The 20310-nt window shown below is 39.7% G+C and overlaps 1 protein-coding gene across 2 annotated transcripts; it reads left to right on the forward strand.

Moving 5' to 3' along the window:
• Positions 1-1793: 1793 nt before the first annotated feature.
• LOC117547057 (elongation of very long chain fatty acids protein 6-like) lies at positions 1794-19407 on the forward strand. Of its 2 annotated transcripts, XR_004569113.1 has the most exons (5): positions 1794-2112; positions 6753-6884; positions 12242-12393; positions 13093-13582; positions 18374-19407. XR_004569113.1 is itself a non-coding variant. In XM_034217521.1 (4 exons), the coding sequence occupies exons 1-4, from the start codon at positions 2021-2023 to the stop codon at positions 13521-13523; spliced, it is 807 nt and encodes a 268-aa protein (XP_034073412.1). In that variant the 5' UTR covers positions 1794-2020; the 3' UTR covers positions 13524-16582. The 2 variants fall into 2 exon arrangements, 1 of the variants encoding a protein (XP_034073412.1); XM_034217521.1 differs by lacking the exon at positions 18374-19407 and having other exon boundaries at positions 13093-16582.
• The last annotated feature ends 903 nt before the right edge of the window (positions 19408-20310 follow it).

Here is a 20310-nt window from a genome sequence, read left to right on the forward strand (position 1 = left end):
TAAAACTTTTTTCTGCATTTGGAATTTATTTACATGTATATGAAACGGAACACATTTGTGTGTGCATTGAAAAACACAAGTGTGAATCCTATTGCGGATCATGAAATACAAGTGTGAATCATTCTGTGTGCATGTGTGTATTATGAGACTGTTCTGAGCCCATACCTTCTCCCCTTTGGCACAGAAAGTTTAGAGAACATCATTGAGAACATTCAGTTAGGTAATAACTACATATAGCATGAATGCAGGCAAATATAAAAACAATTCACCTACATGTGTGTGAAATTAGTATGTGGATTTATATATTAATACTTAAGCTAACATTTAACTCCTTGTTAATGCATTTTAATCCCTTTATATCCTTCGCTCTGCCAAATATCCATCGCAGTTTTGCAATGTCAAAGTTCAACGTCCACGTATTTGTCTGATAACAAGTCCAAAAGATAGGAGATTAAGAAAACCAGCCAATATTAACATTTGGAATCGGAACAAAAGCCAGTGAATGTTTGACATATTATTTTGTTTTTTAAGGAATAATCAAATATCAAAATAGTTTGTGATTAATATTGTGTTGAGTTTATCCATACGCAGTGGTGAAAAAGTATTTCAAAGCTTTTGTGTCATTGTAAAGTGCTTTGAGTGCCATGAAAAGTGCTCTAAATAAAAATGTAATTAATTATTATTATTATTTTACATAAGTAATTGTTACAATACAGTCAGTGTCACATTTTTCTGTAACAACAAGCGAGTAAAAGTCCTGCATTAAAAAGTGAAAATGTACTAGCATCAAAAGATACTTAAAATACTCAACATTATGTTCTCATTATGCAGAATGTAGGGATAATCGTTAGAGTGGAGTTCTCGTTGTCTGGGTGAAACTGGTGACCAGACTGAACTCTACGTCACAGTAATGCCCCGCCCCCTCCACCTCCATCACTGCATGCTCAAGGAACAGAGCGTGCTCTCACTGCGTCAAACCCGTCAAACCGCTAAGTGACTGCAAGAACAACCGGAAACGAACTCGTTTACCTGCACAATAAAACTTAGGACTGCAATTTTGGATCTTTTGTATTGGTTGATGAATTTATTTAGCAAGGTATGGATCATTTTATCTGTTAATATGCCAAAAATAGATAGAAGAAATTCGATAGAGCCAAAAATGTTATCTTCAAACAACTCAAGAATTGAATTTGGCCTAATAAATTCTCATTTGAGCAGCTGTTGTCCTTCCGCATGTTTAGTGTTTTTTAGCCAACATTAATCAATTTCCAGCTAGTATTTGATTAACATAACCCATTATAATTGGTGAGGATTATTTGTTGCATTTTCCAAAGTGAAATGATTGCACTTCACAGTTTTTGAGGATATCTGTAAGACAACATGAACAAATTGTTACATATTACCACGAACAAGACGACAACATTGCATTTGATAAGTTTTCTGTATATTCTCAGTACAGGTTATTTTAATATGAACAAGCTAGTTTTGGTTTACAAATGACGATATATATGGAGATGATTTAAGCCACATTGTCCAACATCAATTCAAAAGCTCAAATGTATTTCATATACGTTTAACTGTCATTTACAGGTAGGGGAATAGTTGTAGAGCAGTTGAGTAGAAAAGGTGTACCAAAAAAAACTAAAAATCATAAGGCCTGCCATGAAGCATTTGTGGCTGCTAAAATAAAGGGCCAAACATTTGCAAACTCAGGTGCTGCGTCATTTCTTCATTGGCTTTTATTTTGAAAGTCCAAACCGGAAAACATTGTTTCATTCAAGCTGCCTTGACGAACTGAGAGGAAAGTGAAAGGCGGTGGGGAAGTGGATCTGGTGATACAGCATCCTCCTTTCGACTCCAACCGGTGATAATCCAGCTAATATCAGCTGGATAAGATAAAGGAGCAGCAGTCAGGCTGTAGTCCTCCAGAAGGCCGGTTCGGCGCGGTTCAATATTATTCCCTCCTTCGAAAATCCTGCTCAAACGGAGATTTTACGCGGAAAAAACGCTAATAATAAACATGAACGCGACTGAGCATTCCCCGCTGGCTGAGTACGATTTCGAGCGGCGCTTCGACGAAATAAGAGCCCTGGAATGGATGCAGGAAAACTGGTATGTATAAAGGGGGAAATAGCTTTGAAAAAGACATGATAAAATGTCTGCTAGGCCCTTCCCCTCCTCTGCGGTGGGTGGTGGGGTCTGTATGTAGTAGCCTACCCCATGTCCTGACAGGGTACGGTCGCCATGCGGACCCGGTGTCTTACATGTATACCCCGTCCCTCCATTAATGTGATTGATTTACTAGGTTAAAGTGTCGCATATTTCACAAAAATTCACCAGAATTAGCCAATCTTAGCTTAAGAATCAAGGGAATCACATTCTACCCGCTTTAATTCAAATGTCCTTGAGGATGCAAGACATGACTTCATCCGTGCTCCCATAGGACAGCCCGGGTTTCAATTACAGCTATTTGCATACAGGAAAAATATACATTGCTATGTCTGTTATGCACTGTTTTCACGGAAGTTTACAATTTGCAAAATGGAAACCTAGAAGACCATGTGTTTTCCTTGACTCTTATGAGGCTATTCAGTAATGAATATAAATGCATCTGTGTGTCTGTGACAGGCAAGTGAGCTGTCAAATGATGAGTGACTGTAGACTCATTTTTAAAGAGGAGCAAGTGCATTAACAGGGAAGCTTTGTTTAATACTTGGACGTGCTTCAGCATTCCTTTGGCAGAGTCATAATGTAACTTTGCTTTTAAGGAACACAATTATAGGCCTACTGCCAGAGAGCTGTCTTTTATTTTTTGGATCAATTTCATTTAAAGGTCTCATGTCATGGCCATTTCTACTGATCATAATTCCATTGTTGAGGTCTACTAGAATAGATTTACATTGTTCAATGTTCCAAAATGACATTGGTTTCTCATACAGCATCTCTGTATAGTATGTGTATTCACTCTGTCGTCCCCCCCCCCCCATGAGCCCACTGTGCTCTGATTGGTCAGCTCGCCCACTCTGTTCTGATGAGTCCACCACCGTTACAGCGGAACATCAGTGATTATGTGTTACAATGGAGTACCACAGTGACGCATCCTAAAACCCGGAAGTAAGTTAGCATTTTACCACTTCCGGTTCCTTCGACAAAAACCAATGCAATTTCTCCATAGGATTTTGGAAAATAGCTCGAAATAAGGTCTGTGGTTGACACAAATTGAAGACATATCACGTTTTGTTCAGCCGGATAATATCCACATGTCTACCCTACTTTTATAATTTTCTAATCATAAATCTAATCGATAGATTTATGATCGATAGATTTATGATGGATATTGTCCGGCTGAACAAAACGTGATCTGTCTCTTCAATTTGTGTCAACCACAGACTAGGGCTGCACGATTTTGTGGAAAAATCTAATTGCGATTTTTCTGACAAATATTGCGATTGCGATTCGAATTGCGATATTTGTTTTTAAGCGACCCAACGGAAGTTTGTTGTAAAATGCGGCCATAACTCCGGCTAGGAAGGTCGTATCAACGTACTCCCGTCTCTAGCACCCCCGCAGCCCGAGCTACGAGTGAAATAACTAAACTTACATGAAACTTCCGTTGGGTTGCTTTAAAGTCAAGCTTCACTTTAAGATTCACCCTGTAATAGAAACATGTGATGGAGCATCACTAACCCAGGGTATATGCAGGAATCCTGAAGTCAAATGTAATACCTTTTTAAGACCCTTTCCATACATTTTAAGACCTCATCGTTGCTTCTGTACTCTGTGCTCTTTCATTCCAGTAGAACTCATCAGAAACCATTAGAAACCAGTATTTGACCAATAAACAAAACTATTGACAAAACTTTGAACTATGAGATATATTAAACTTTGGTGAGCTTCAGCGGGGTAATGCCATATAGGAGCTCCCTCACAAATACCCAGGGGTGAAATTGGGCTGGGGCTGTCCGGGGCTAAGCCCGGCACATAGGACGATGCTCTGACGTCATCACCCTCACACATTTGTCATATGTTTACAAAAAATGATATATATGTTAAGACTTTTCTCATTCTTAATATAGACTATATTTAGGGTCGATATGTGTTGACCTTACTTTAAAATAGCAGATCTCTGTGACCGGATATAGTTTGGCTTAGACCCCGGCCCCACGAGGACGCTGACAGTATATATACAGTGGTTTCTGAGGAGTTCTACTGGAATGAAAGAGCACAGAAGCAACAAAGCCGCATACTGCATTAAACCTGACCTTCACAGAGAGGTTGAAGTTCATGTGGAGAGGAGGCTTCAGTAGTCTGTCTGCACTCTGTTTAGTTGTGCTATCTTACAATTAATATAGTAAATGTGAGGTAAAGTGTGTCGCCAATGTAACCGGTTAGAACTCGAAGTTGCGATGAGGTCTTAAAATGTATGGAAAGGGTCTTAAAAAAGGTCTTAAAAGGTATTACATTTGACTTCAGGATTCCTGCATATACCCTGGAATAATACAATGACAAGAACTCTCAGTGAAGAAATTCCAAAGATATGTTTTTATTAAGTGTCACTATTGATTTTTCGTCCTGCAACACATTTCGTGGTTGCAGTATTTTCTTTTTTTATGAACCTTATCAAAAAAGTGCCTGGCTTTGGGTATGGGTTTCTTTACATTGAAACTTGGCCTGCATATCATATTTCTTAACATGATGAGTAGAGCTGCAAAATGTACTCAACTAATCCATTAATTAATTCAAAACAAAATAAATCGTCTTTATTGATGAATGAGTTATAGTTACATTTAGGCAGAACAAACTGTTTTCAGCCTTTTTCCTCTTTTATATCATATTCAAATCAATATTTGGGGTGAAAAAATCCAGACATTTACAGACAACATCCCTCAATTAGTAGGATATTATATCGGGTGCCTTATCTGACAAAATCCCAAACAAAAATAGATAAAAAAAAGTTTAAATCAATTGTACAACTTCTTTGATTGATGATGATTAGTGATTTATTCATTTATCAAATACAAATCGAATCATTCGGTGGCCTTAGCAGGGCCGTCTTTTAGGATTTGACCTTAGGGCTGACCCTCTCAGAAAGTACACACATAGTATTCTATTCAAAGCACATGTAAAACTGTCTGCTGGAAAATACTCTGAGGCTAAGTGAGTGTCAACCTGGTTGCTGTCGCTTTGTTCTAGTTGTGGTGAATTGAAGAGATTGATGAAAATATGAGGCCATTAGTGGAGAATGTGTGAGAATCTTTCTTAATCTTTGGCCTTATGCAAGTTTTTTTTCTGCACTCAACATGGACGCACTGGAAGGGCTATCGGAAGCCCCCATGGCATTAACTGGGTCAAGCAGCATCCACTCGGACTAATATGTATTGTGCCAAACTGGATTAGTCATCTGGTCTATTCCCAAACCACCACACACACACACACACACACACACACACACACACACACACACCACACACACACACACACACACACACACACACACACACACACACTCACACTCACACTCACACTCACACACACACTCACACTTACTCCTGGATTAAATAAATACATATATTATCAGGTATGTTCTTTTTTTGTACAGCCTCACACTTTACACCTATTTTTTTCGCCTCCATTAGTTAACCTTTTCTGCTCTGTCGCCATTTTTGCCCAACTGTGGTAAATTGAAATAATATTGGTGTCTGTTGATAAGCCAGGCGGAGCAGTGCCCAGTTAAAATGGCCTCATCACTCAGAGCTGGCAGTGTAAACAGTCAGTGTGTCAGCAACTAACCTCTTAATCCTCTGCTGTGATTATAAATCAGGATAAGGCTGAAGGATTGGGTTATAAGACTGTTTTTTAATTTGTTTATATAGCTTTTAAAATCGTTACGTACAAGTCATGTGTTCGAATCATGGCCTTGGTGCGTTCACCCTAATTGTGTAATGTCCTTATGTAACAGCAGTACAGCTGTGTAATCATGTCCAGTCCAGGGTCTGACTGAGGTGATTTAGGGTTAAGCAAGGATGTTTGTCAGAGGAAGTATCCTACTTCCTCTTTTTTAACATGATAGGGGTCAAAGTACATTTAGGGTATGTTATGTCAGGTAATCCATTTCAATAATGGTTGTAAAATACTGGTTTCTGTTCATTTATGTTGAAGGAAAGGCTTCTTGCGTTTATTGTCTGTACTTTTATGTGGGATTACACAAATAAATGGTATGATTCCCATGAAGTAGCAGCTGTACCAGATGTTTTATGAATTTCTAGATAGAGATGGATGTTTATTATCTGTAAACACTTGCATGACTTCACGTCACCACTGCTAAGCTTTAGGGGGTGATGTCTGGCATGATGGTGTTTAGTTTTTTCACACATTAACTTGGACATTAACTGACGTATTTTACATCGTAGAACAAATTGTAAAAGTCCAGTAAGCTTGTTAACCTTCTAAACAAAATCACATTCAAAAAACCATTGACGACCATTGAGACAAGCGAAGCAGAAGTGCTAACAACTCAATCCCGGGTTTTAGGACTCATTCTGGCTGCACTCAATGTCATAATGTTTAGTTTTTGGTACAAATGTAACCATATTTTAATTGAGAATTTTTTATTGCATTAGAACTACAGGTGTCTCTAGTATTTTGTCCACTTTGGTTGCATCAATGGGACTAGGATAAATACAATAATGTCTGCTCTTACTCCTCAGTATGGTTGATTATTGTATCGATATGCTGTGTTTTGCCCTCCACAGGAACAAGGCCTTCATGTTCTGTGGCCTGTACGCCGCGCTCGTATTTGGCGGTCAGCACTTCATGAGGGAAAGGCCGAAGCTGAACCTGCGACGGCCGTTAGTGCTGTGGTCTCTCAGCCTGGCCATCTTCAGGTGAGTCACCATGCTGCATACTGGTTTTTGCTTCAGTGGATTGACATTTAAATGTACTGTACTTGTACTTTAGTTACCTAAATCTGTTCTACTACACCAATGTGGTTTTAACTCTTCTACTTTTGATTTAATACTTCATTAACTCTACAGATTCTGATTACAAAATATAATCGACTCATAAATGATGAGGTAACTATTTTTATAGATTAAGCTCCTGCACTAGCACAACGCAACACGCGGGTTACATAGAAACCAGGTTATGAATGGTAAAGAATAATGCATTGTGGTAAAATACATAATCTCTTGTTCCGCAGTATCGGTGCAGTCTGCTTTAAATGGAAGCACAATGTTGTCTAAAATGTCTTAGTGCCCCATTGTATCATTTGGTTCTCTCTGCAAGTTCAACTGTCTTCCAAGTTCCGCTCTAAGCAGGTTATTCAAGTTCTATTTGATATACTGAAGATGTTCCAGTGTAGTACCATATTTTCCATAGCGATCAACGCCAGAATGCTCTTTTATACTCCCACTATCGGGTCCTATATTAGTCTTTTTTTTCCTTCTGATTTACTCTAAACTAAATACGAGTGTGAAGTAGGGCTGCACGATTCGGGGAAATAATCGAATCGCGATTTTTCTGACAGATATTGCGATAGCGATTCGATTTGCGATATCTGTTTTTAAGCGACCCAACGGAGGTTTATTGTAAAATGCGGCCATATCTTCGGCTAGGAAGGTCGTATCGACGGGCTCCCGTCTCTAGCACCCCCGCAGCCCGAGCTATAGGGATGGGTATCGTTTGAAATGTATCGATTCCGATTCCTAGTGTGAAGTCAAAGAAAGAGGACATCAGCATCATTGCTTCATTACCTGCAGTAGGCATGTGTTGATGTCTAACCAGTTAGATGGCACAACTGTCACCTACAACACATTTCTCTCTTGGTTTGAATCTGAGGGTTGTGAACTTAAAGGAAAAGGCCAAACCCTGGACTTTATGTTGTTCTGTGGAAAATGAACTTCACCCACACAAGCTAACACCGCCATTCTGTGTCTACACAGTATATTATGCATACAACAGAGTGATACAGTGATAACGGGTGTACAATACGGATTTTATTCAGCCAATTACTGCTTAGTAATTGGCAAAGGTTTTTATGACCTTTGACAATAAGATACCTGAACATTTCACATTTAACGATATTAAAATAAGTTCATAACCTGTATTTTATGCACACCTTATTTAAAAAAAGGCTAAGATTTAGTGAGCAAGCAGGTTGTCCTTCACTGAAACTCTGTTAAAAGCCCACAACGTTAGCATTATGCACCTGTTCTTCTTCTAATCTGTTTTTAGTGTAGAATTACAAACCAACTGTTAAGCAGCAAACACTCTATTGTTTTGGTAGATTCTGGCATTGTCAAGTAAATACAAACATGCTGGTTTCAACTTCAAACACTCAAAGTTGTGCTCAGTGGGAATTATTTTCACTGTCGGATTTCAACTGATTTTTGAAGTAAATATCGGCTAACTGCTGCATGGATGCAGGGACTGGCCATGTTTGGTAAATCTGGTTTAGTGCATCCAGCGTCAGAGTAATACCCAGAGAGGAAGCAGGACCTTCAGTATAAATGGTATGCACATCACTGTAATTCACTTTTACTGCTCCTCGTCTGCTGTCCTTGGCCGAGCTCCAATAATCCTTTAGCAGTCGTGTCCTTTGGTATCCAGTACTCTGCTCAAAAATATTTCCTTCCTATTACAATGATTTTCACTTGCACTGATATAATCACACCTGTACCGATGGAAGTCTGGTGTTCATCCGTCCCACTCTCATGAATGTGATATCTCAGGAATGTCTGAAGGAAATGTCTTCAAATGTGCGCTTGGACTCGTTGGATGAACAGGGTAGACATTGGTGGTCAAAGGTCAGGGTCACAGTGACCTTACATTTTTCCCATTCTCATGAATGCCAAGATTTCCACAACTGTTAGAAGATATGTATTCAACATGGCTGAGACAAACCACTTGGATCAGGAAATAATTTCATTTATTGTTTTATGCAAATTCAGCAGTAGAGTGATTTCTCTTGTGATATTTTTCTCTTATGACAAGGATGATTGTACTTGTGCAATAGAACATCTGAGAACAGTTCAGTCAGACAACTCACATGTTTCTTTGATATGTTTTATTAGAAGCAGCATATAGTTTGAGTTTGGCGTCTTGGCTCGGGCCTCATCACTCCACAGATTTACAAAGAACATTGAGTGATGGTTAAATAACTATCCCGAGCCTACAGGTGGAAGATGAGATGGTGGTGGGGCAGGTGAGCAGCAGCATCGTGGAAGCAGTAGCAGCAGCATTATCGAGGCAGAGACAGCAGATCTGGCAGCTTAAATAGAGCGGCAAGTTTAGCAGAATGTGTTTGGTTGGTTGTAAGAGGGACGAGGCGTGACATGTGTAAATGTGTCATTGGTGCTCGAGTTGACTGCCTGAACCAGCTCGCAGGCTTCGCCCCATTGTACAGCTTATAGGGTTTGGTACTGTATGGAGAATCGGCTCCAAATTTGAACCAGTTGCAAAATTCAGATTTACAAAGGAATTGAATTTTGATTCTGCTTATCGTCTCCCACAAGTCAGTTTATACAGTCTATTCTCTGGCTGTACTTTTGTTTTATTAAATCAACCAATTTACAGGTTCCATAAAGTGTAAACAATAATGATGGCGCCCAAAGGTTGTCTTTGCGTTATTTAAGCAGGTGACCTGTTCTGACCCTCACAAAGAATCAAGGTCTAGAAATGTTAAGAACTGGTTCGATAAGCAGAACAGGAAGCCACCCAAAGCGATCTCTGCTTGTTGTGTTGGTTTTCTCTTTATTGTTTGGCACAGGAATTCCTTCCTGCAATATCTGGATCAATGTTTAAATGCACTGTACTACAGTCATGGGGCTCTAAGAGGGTTTTTATGAACATTACAGGGATGAGTAATGTTATGTCTTTATCGCTGATGGAACAATGGAGGTGTGCATTAAACTCTGGTTCAGTGATGTTTTTATGGGAAACAATACCATGGGTTGTAAAAATGGTGCTTTTAAGGTTCAAGTTTGTGATGAATGAAATGGTCCTTTGAAATAGGGCTGCTCAATTAATCATATTTTAATCGCAATTACGATTTTGGCTCGCAACGATTATGAAAACAACATAATCGAAATAAAATAAAACGATTATTCTTCTTTTTTTTCATAATCGAGATTAACAGCTCTACTTTGAAATGCTTTTTGATGATTACACTTTTACACATCATGGCTCCAAACTGAGACCCTCCTATAGGGCAATGAAAGGACTAGAATGATATTAACTGTTTCAGGATGTCTTAATGATACTGTTGTGTGCTTTACCTCAGCCTCCCTTATGTGTACATACAACAAGGTAACCTGAAAATGGCTGTTGAATAGCAGTACGAAAAATGATTTGACTAATACTGTAGGAGTGGATATTTGATCTGGTCCCTTTTCTGATTGGATTAAAGGCCAGATTTGATTTGTTTTGATCACATTATATGCAGTTCTTGATGATTTGATTGCATCAGACGGATAATAAATATGAAGCACTCTTTTAGATAAAAATTGCTTTAACTTCTAATAAAGAAAAATTAAAAAACCTACAGCTTTATATTCACCCAATTAGAGAGGTGATGTTCATGTACATTCATATTTGCGGTTTCCTTTTTTTTACATATGTACATTTTTTGTTTTGCATTTCAATCTTTTATAAAAATGTTCAAATGCTGTATTCAAGCACAACCCTTAAAGCACGCCACACTACATGTCATTACTTGCGGTGTTGTGTTTAACTACTATAATTTAATTATAGACACTTATTCCACTATGAGCATGGATTCAAACCAATACAGAACAATCAGATTAAGACCATCTGATATAAATGTAAGTCCAGTGCATGACATTAAGGATTTTGGGAGATGGCCCTGTGGGCCATCTAAGCTAATTTACAGATGGCCCTGAGCCCAATGGAGATTGCCCTGAAAAATGCGCACGGACGAAATGACGCACGAAGGGTTTGGGGGGCCTCCCCATAGAACATTTAGATTTTTGCAGGTCTTAGATGCTGTCTGGTGCATTCTCTAGACTGAATTATAAGATGAACCACCAATTTCAAAGTTATTCTTAATTTCACTTGTTTGTTTGTTCTTGTTTGTGTTTGCTCGCTTGCATGCCATGCATAGCTATAAGAAACACTTAAGTTGTTGATCAAGACACTTTCCATCTGATGAAGGCAAATGCCTTCATCAGATGGAAAAAAGTAGAAAACATTACATTCAGTTATAACTGCCAAAACAAACATTATTTACACTATTATGGCCCCTGTTAAAATGTTTGTAATGTTATCTACTGTGAGTTGGTTGAACGAATGCCTCCTCATCCGGAAGCTGACCGAGCAGACCCGAGCAGCAGTCGAGAGGAGCCGAGCGCATCCGCGAAGCACACCAAATGGCGACGTCAGAGTTCCCGTTAGCCGGCAAATCTAAATATCTCCGGTCAGAATAATTTCCCTTTAGCGCAATACCGCTTCAGTTGCGCCACTTATGTGACAGACAAGAAGAGTATGTGACAGACAAGAATAGTCAATTCTAGTGTCAAACACTTAATGTGGAGAAAGAGATGTCCTGTATGGGTTGATTGTGCGTTGATCTGTTGGTAATGACTCGGGGTTCCGGTGGGCATGTAAACAAATGCATGCGCTATACTTTGTGGCCTCACCCGGTTGCATAGCGACACTCATTGTTTAGGTGTCTTTTAATAAGCAGGTAGTCACATCATTAGCTAGAATTAGCTGGATCTGATCGATATGGACATAAACGCGAGTAAAGTCTAATCTGACAGGAGAGAGAGATCAGCTGCTGCTGACGAGTCGACACGCAGCTCTGCATGATCACATGCAGCGGTGAGCGGAACAAAACACACTTCAGGTTAGAATATCACACGTAGCTATTTTTATTACCTCTCAAACTACCGTAACTAGTTATAGATATGTTTAGTTTTACTGTCGGGTCACTCATTACTGGATCCGCCAGCTGCATGATACTGGCATAATAGATTGCCCGATCGAGCAACCAGCAGGTGAGGCTTCATTGCCCGATCGGGCAACCAGCAGGTGAGGCTTCGTTGCCCGAGCTAAATACTAGATGGCCCCGGGCCATCGGGCAGTCCTTAATGTCGAGCCCTGAAGTCAGTTTGTGCTTGATAATTTAGATGACGTAACTGTGTATCACAATATGTTGTTCTCATCACCCCATTAAAATAATGTTTTTCTTAATGGTTTTGCCTCTTTTGGATTCCCTCTGCAGCATCATAGGAGCGGTGAGGACAGGACTGTACATGGTGCACGTCCTCACAACCAACGGCTTCAGACAGTCTGTGTGTGACATCAGCTTCTACAGCGCCCCCGTCAGCAAATTCTGGGCCTACGCCTTTGTTCTTAGCAAGGCACCAGAGCTGGGTAAGACGTCTGTCATCTCTTTTTTCATAGTCCAAAACTTCAGAAGCCACTCAAATGTCTGGTGGTGTAAAATTAGGCTACATTTGGAAAAAAGCTCTCACGGTAATTTCCTGACATTTCCCAGCAAACCTTAAAAGCTGCTTCTTTAGAAGATAGTGCTGTCTCCCTGTGTGCACACTGATCTCTTCATGCCCTCTATTGAACCAGAGACCTGAGTGCTGTTGGAAAGGGAGGCATATGCTGAGTTGGCAATAAAATCCCATTAGTGGATGATAAATAGAGAAAGTGTTTCCTCAGCCGCAGACAGGAAGACAGTCTTCATCTTTAATACAGGGTGTAAACTGTTCAAGACCAGTACAATTTTTGCAAATAAATCTGATATAGGCTAATTATGGTTTATAAAAACACAGCAATATCACCACAACAACTCATACATATGTATTAAGCATTCAGATCCAAAAACTGGTTATAAACAAGCCAATAGTTTAAGCACTTTATGTACAGCAGATAAAGTTAGTGCATACACAATGTTGGTTCTCATTGCATAGGAATGGTAAACTATGCTAAGTGCATTAGGTCAAAGCTAAAGCTAATAGTCAGCCCCGAAACCTTGATCGATGTATACAACTTATCTGGTCATGTGACAAAGATTAAATGAAAGATTCCTTTATGAATGCATTTGATGTCTTCCTCTCCCAGGGGACACGATGTTCATCATCCTGCGGAAGCAGCGCCTCATCTTCCTGCACTGGTACCACCACATCACTGTGCTGCTCTACTCCTGGTACTCCTACAAGGACCAGGTGGCGGGCGGCGGCTGGTTCATGACCATGAACTTCGTGGTCCACTCCTTCATGTACACGTACTACGCTGCCCGGGCCGCCGGCTGGAGGGTGCCCCGCCCCTGCGCCATGATCATCACCACCACCCAGATCCTGCAGATGGTGATGGGCCTCACCGTGCTGGGCCTGGTGTACAACTGGAAGCACGAGGTGCGCTGTCCCTCCAACATGGACAACATCACCTGGGGCTTCCTCATGTACCTCAGCTACTTGGTCCTCTTCGCCTTTTTCTTCTACGACACCTACCTCAGAGGCTCCTCCGGGCACAAGGGATCCAAGGCGGAGTAGCAGGTCTGTGCGGGGCGTGCCATGCGCAGAAATGACCCTCAGCGAGGGGCCATGAATGTGTGAGTCACAACTAGTTTCCTGGTTGCTCGGTCCTTCTCTTTTTATAACGTTTTCACTTGACTTTTTATAGGCACTGCTTGTAACATCCATGGATTTAGAGCGGTAGGAAAGAGCAGACCAGTTCAGACTGAGCACCGCTTTTACATTATGGAAATTAATTTAAAGGGTGAAGGAATAACATGTTGTCTTTGACTAACATAGTTTTTACTTCATTAGTTATTGCCTCTGATGGTTAGACTCTTGACCCTTATCAAAACAGAACAGCCATACAGTATGAGGGCCAAATATTTGTATGTTGTAATGAAGTGATCATACTTGATGTATATGTAAAAACTCCGAAGTGGAAAAAAAACTTTTAAATTGTTAAAGAAAAAGCTCAACATTTTGGGAAATACAGGTATATGCTTGATTTCTGAGAGTCAGATAGCTTAGCTGTTTCCCCCTGCCTAGCGTCCTTATGCTAAGCTAACTGCCTCAGACAGAAAGCAAATAAATGTTAGAACCCAAAATGTTTAACTTCTGTTTTAGCCCTAGCAAAACTGTGTGTGATAGTGAGTTTAGGATTACCAAAAGGGAACAAAGACTTCACAATGCACTGAATGAAAGAAGGGTGTTTTTCTCATACTTATTTTTAGCACTCACCACACATGCATTACACACAGCATTTTAACCCTTGTGCCTCTCTAGGGACATTTTTAGCTTTTACTTTTAATTAATTTAGGCTATTTTAATGCGTATGGCATACAAAATTATATTTTGAAGCTCACAACACGGGTAAATAATAGAGACCCTTAAGGTAAAAAATATCCCCATTGAAACTTATTAAAGCCCCAATGTTTAACTATTTCCCCCCAGATTGAACCATTATCTAATTTTAACTACTTGTGGCAAATTCTTGCTTTTTGTCTGATTTGGCATTGCGGCCGTTTTATGTCATTATATTAAGTAAATGTTGTTACTAATAATTGGTATCTGCACTGTGATGGAGAGGTGTCAGAGCCAACAGCAGTGTCTTGATCAAGAGCACCTTGGCAGTGCTGGTGAACTAGCACCTCTCCAGTTACATATTATACGTATATTTTGGTCAGATGGAGACTTGAAATGGCGACCATTCAGTTCCAGAGCCAAGTCCCTACAGACTGAGCTACTGCCACCCATACACAAGAAATAAAAGGCATAACAAGGGCTTTATCGAAACAAACGTGTGGCATTTAAAGGTTTAAAATTCAGAAAATTAATCAATATTTAGTTGTCACATTCAGTACTGGTGTTGGTGAAATGTAACTCAGTGGAATATATATATATATATATATATTTAAATGTATGGCCATTTTGTGTAGGTCTGAGAAACGTTGAGTTCAAAATCTCGCCTCTCCCACAGTACTGCCCATAAACCATTGAGCATCTTCTTCTTCTTCTTATTTTTTTACGCAAGCAGTCATCGTCACGGAGGAGCGTCTGTGTGTCTGTGGCACGAGCGCATTATGTGAGAGAGAGAGACAGAGAGTTACAGGGGTTGTTGTTAGCATCTGGTGCTAGCTCGGAGCTAACAGAGATTAGAAGCTGTTTCAACAATAAGGAGAGGGAGAGTCCTCTCCTGTCGGACTGAGAGGCTGAGATAACGTCAGTTTAGGAAAAGGACTCGCTGAGTGATGAGATTGTAAACTTTAGTCTAAGTTATCTCAGTGGGTCTCAAACGGTTTGGTCATTTATGTAAACAAATATTTCCATCTATTTAATATAGTTGTTCAAAATAAGTTAAGAAATCATTCCAATGTCAGTAAACAATAAAAAACACAGTTTAAAAGGGGAGTGATTAGTCAAATGCATAAATAAAAAGAAAGAATGCAGACTAGGTAAGATAAAGATAGGAGAGAGGAGTTTATCAATGATGTGTTATTGGTTGTGAGCATTTCTAATGGTTTTTGGAGTATTGAAATATATATATACAGTTCTGTTTCATATGAGTGTTGAGAGCTGTATCCATAAATCTCTTAATTTGTGTACCAGATTGATGCCTTTAACTTAAATTTAAAGAAAAAAAATCGTCCCTATATATTTGTAAAAAGGCAGGAAATGGAATTAAATCGAGAACAATGTTTCATTGCGGAGGACCCCCTGTTTTGTGTGTCCCCCCCACTTCTCAAACCAAAGTTACACCCTTGTGTGTGGTGACATGCTAACACACCATGATCAATCTACAGCCCATACTTGATGTGTGCTCACAAAGCACTTTGTCTGCTGATAAGATCTGAACACATTCCTCCGCTCACAGCCGTCCCAGAGCAAATAACTTCCAGGAAGTGGGTTATGTAATATGTTATTTAAAGCTAACGTCCCCCCGTCCTCTCTGTTCCTTTCTTATTATCCTGTGTACACACTGCACATCTTGCCTTCTCCACCTCACTTGAGATCTTACACAAAGCCCATTCTGCTCCCCCTTCATGGGTTTTTGGTTGGTGTTATCAGATGTATAAAACTCATGCTAGAGGACACCTGCTGTATGTATTGCACTGTTAATATCAGATGTGTGTAAGCATGGATCTTTTCAATCTCAGTTGTTGAGAAACTGGGAGCACGTGCACACAAGCCTGACTTCCACTCCCACTGGCGGCCATAAGTGTTTGGTTGTAGATCTATTTATCTGCATCTGCTGTAGTATTTCTGCTTGCTTGACAAGACTTTAGACCCGTCTGTTGAAAAAAAGAAGGCGTATAGGTTCTCTAACTTCCTCATTCAGACTTATCTCATGGACATGTAAACCGTCCCCTGCAATCATGTCTTAGCCTTTGTCAAACATCTCAAATTTAGCCAGAGATTTTGCTTACAGCACTTACATTGAAATGGACATTGAGGTAATAAATATGGATAAAATAAAAACACAATGGACATTAAACATTTGAAAAAGGAAATTGTTGTACACCCGCAATTAAAGAGCTACTTAGGCTAAACTTCATGTAAAATAACTCATGTTTTACTTATAAATGTGTTGTTTCTGGTCCCAGTCTATAACGCTCATTGTGTCGGTAGTTTAACACTTAAAAAAAACCACTGCCTAATCTGATGTTGCCTTAGTTTCCACTCTCCCAAACTACAAGACAACGTTATTTAGAGGCTTTAAAGAGGTTCAAATATCCAGAGTTTACCAGGAAAATAAAACGGCCAGTTGGAAACCACTGATATTAAGAATTATGATTATTTTGCAATGATATGTTCATGTTTTGGAATTCAAGCAAACACATTGTCGTACATCTGGCCTCTGGGATTTCTCCTACTTGTACACGGTGTTGGTCCTCTTTCTAATTCTGCTTGTGTATTGCAATCCAGATTATTAGAATCCACCCAACCCCACCTACTGTAGATCCCCATGGGGTGCAGCACGTGACTTGATCACTACTGAACGGTTATTACATTTAAATTGTACTCAAATTGTAAACAAAGTGAAGCTTCTGCATTAACACTCTTGTGCTCAATGAGCTGCTAAGAAAGGCCATACAGAACGACGTGTCCATTGTGAATAACAACCTATTTATTTATTCTTAAAGGTCCCATGTCATGCTTTTCTGGTTATTACCCGTCCCCTTGTGTGTTATGTAGCTTTTTCTGCCTGTAAACGGTCTGCAGAGTCAAGAACACTCAAAGTACACCCTGTAGCGAGTAAAACTCTAACACAGAAAAGACCTGTCTGTGCTGCCCCAGAACGCCTCGTTGGAGATTTCTCTTTTTCCATCGTTTACTTCTTGGGTATAGTGACGTATTTCGGGTATAGTGACGTAACGTAACGGCTCCGCTCCAAATGGACCAATCTGCGGAGCCGTTACGTTACGTCCGCGGAGCCGTTAGGTTTGGACCAATCCGCGGACTTCCTCACACACACACACTCGGCGGGACGTTGCGAGGCTCGCTGCTGGGAGGAGCGGGACAGTGGGCTGGCTCACTGGTGTGGGGTCAGCGAGACACCGCGGAACTCAGCCTGGGCACACACACAAACTCCCAGCCAGGCTGCGGGTGTGTGTGTGTGTTTCGGGCTGGGTTTCGTTGTGTCTCGCTGTCTCGCAGACGGCCACTGGGCTAACAGGGAGGGGGGGGGCAGGAGCTCCAACAAGCCGTTTAGGACAGAGTGAATACACATGCTATACAGAGATGCTGTATGAGAAACCAATGTGAGTTTGGAACATTGAACAATATAAATCTATTCTAGTAGACCTCACAATGGAATTCTGATCAGTAGACATGGCCATGACATGAGACCTTTAATATATATTCCTCTCCATCAGATCTGAAGTGTGTATTTGTATCAGGATGTGCAGCTTCCTCTTCCATCCAAATGTGTGTTTTCCTCATTCCTTACTTCGGCTGACAAACATCATGACGCCCTTTCTGCCTCTTTAATGTAAAGTAGACTAAAGGCCAGTACACATGGAAGGTTACATTTGTGATTTGTGTAATTTCAGGCTGTTCTCTTTTCTCTGTCCTGTGTTTTATGCCCTTTTAGGTAAAGCCAATCTGTGTGTAGTAGCAGTTTACAAATGTACTTGGAGGGAGGGATTTGGCTGGAACATATGAAGTAAAGACGATTGTTCTGCCATCATGTTTAACCACTAATACTGTATTTCTGTTATGGAGGAGCTGATGTTTACATGATGCAAGAGTGGATTTAAAAAAGTCTGTTTGTACTATTCCCGCTTTCACCTCAAATGTCCCAACAGAGCCATTTGTGACCTGAGCACCTTGTACGTAAATGCTTAATTTGTTGTCCATCTGCCTTATTTTACCTTTTCTTTCAACAGCGTTCAAGTTGGATCATTCAATGTCATTTTTACAGATGAGCTCCGTCTGCTAGGAGAAATCCAAAGTTTGAAAAGTGTAAATAAGGGACGCACGATAAACTATTGACATTGTGATCTTCGCATCATCCTGCTACATATTTTTACTGCATGGTGTAACCGGAAAAGTTGCACGGTTGTTGTTATCTGTGACTTATCTACTAGAAAAGTCTGCATTTATCACTATTGAAGGCTTCATGGATAAGCAGTTTCTTGCTAACCACCAATCACATTCATTCTTCAATTTATTAACAAAAACATTCCCTGCTTGTCAGTATGGAAATACTTTGGTGACAAAGGATGATGTTGAACGGAAAACAGCTCTTCTGGTTGAGATTCCTGTATTTGTTCATAATGCAACATATATATATACCGCAGAAGAAGAACACATATTTCTGTCAGTTTTTTCCAACATCGTGCAGCCCTAGTTTAAATCTGTGAGGGATTTAATTATTCAGAGCAGAAAGTGTAACCCCTGTATTCACAAAAACACTTCATAAGAAGAAACCTGCACATAGATAAAGACATATATTCTAACTTTTAAACTAATGTTTATGCATTTATAACAGAATCCCAATGGATTGAGTGCTGAGGCCACAAATGGAGCTCTGAATGACCTTTCCCTAGTGTTACAGTACTAAACATGTGGTTTACTATGAAACATCATTCAGTTAATGTTGAGAAGGCCCCAGGTGAAGACTGGCTGAGGTGTTCTGTAACGTCAGTAATGATTCCTGCTCACAACTTGTAACCCTTTTAAACTTGAAATAATTTTGTGTGCCAAACATTGCTTCTGTTATTTTTCTATCATGGATCAGAGTGAATTGCTCTGTGCATTACAGTACAGTGTGCAGTGGAGTACAATGTAGTACAGTATGTGCACCTTTACCCCGGTGGATTCTACTGACAAACGAAGGAGATACAAAAAAAACAGTTCAAGGGCTTTTGGTGTTGAAATGTTGTAACAATAAATAAATTACAATAATGGTTTTAAAACATATCTGTTCGTTATTTCAGATGGGAAGGAAACCCCTCTATGCAGGGGCAGTGGGGACACCACACTGTGAGGGGCCTCTGATGATAGATCCCATAAAGGATTAGGGTCACCACTGCAGCTGATGGAATGTAACTACAACACATTTTTAAACTACAACTCAAGAACAATTTTTGAAGTACTTGTACTTTATACTCTATACCACTACACTTTTGGGACATTTTAAATTGCTTTGCAGATTTAGATTTTTCATCCAAAATATAAACATTTTTGGAGGTTAAGCTACTAGCAGTATATCTACTTTTATTAAAGCAATAATTATAATCCAACAATTCTGAATTTAGCCATTCTCTATGAGTCATTTTACTTCTGGTCCTTTAAGCATATTTTGATCATAATACTTGTATGTACGTAAGAATAATACTAATCCAAATGCAGGACTTTTACTTGGTACAAAGCATTTCTACTTTCTACATCTCTAGGTAGTATCGATACTTCTACCTAAGTAAATCTGAATAGCCTATTTACTTTATTTATTTACTATTTATTTATAGCCCACTGTTGCATTATTGATTGAAGAAGTTATCTGATCCTTCACTTAAGTAAAAGTATATAAAACTACATTACAAGTCAAAGTTTCCTAAGGAAGAAGAGTAACAGGAAATCTGAGGAATATTGTTGATTTTACGCATGTAGATGTAATTGATAACATTGACAAGCAATTTTGTAGAAACGGAATATAAAACTACTTATACATTATACTGTGTAGGCCTACTGCTATAATTAACATCAGTATACAAAGCATTTGACATTAGCCCCACCTTTACCATCTGCAACATTAAAGTGATCTGCACATTAAGGCATCAAAAACTACCCTATAATATACATCGTTTTGAAATTGGCCATT

This window comes from Gymnodraco acuticeps, unplaced genomic scaffold (assembly GCF_902827175.1).
Source record: "Gymnodraco acuticeps unplaced genomic scaffold, fGymAcu1.1, whole genome shotgun sequence".
Lineage (NCBI taxonomy): Eukaryota > Metazoa > Chordata > Actinopteri > Perciformes > Bathydraconidae > Gymnodraco > Gymnodraco acuticeps.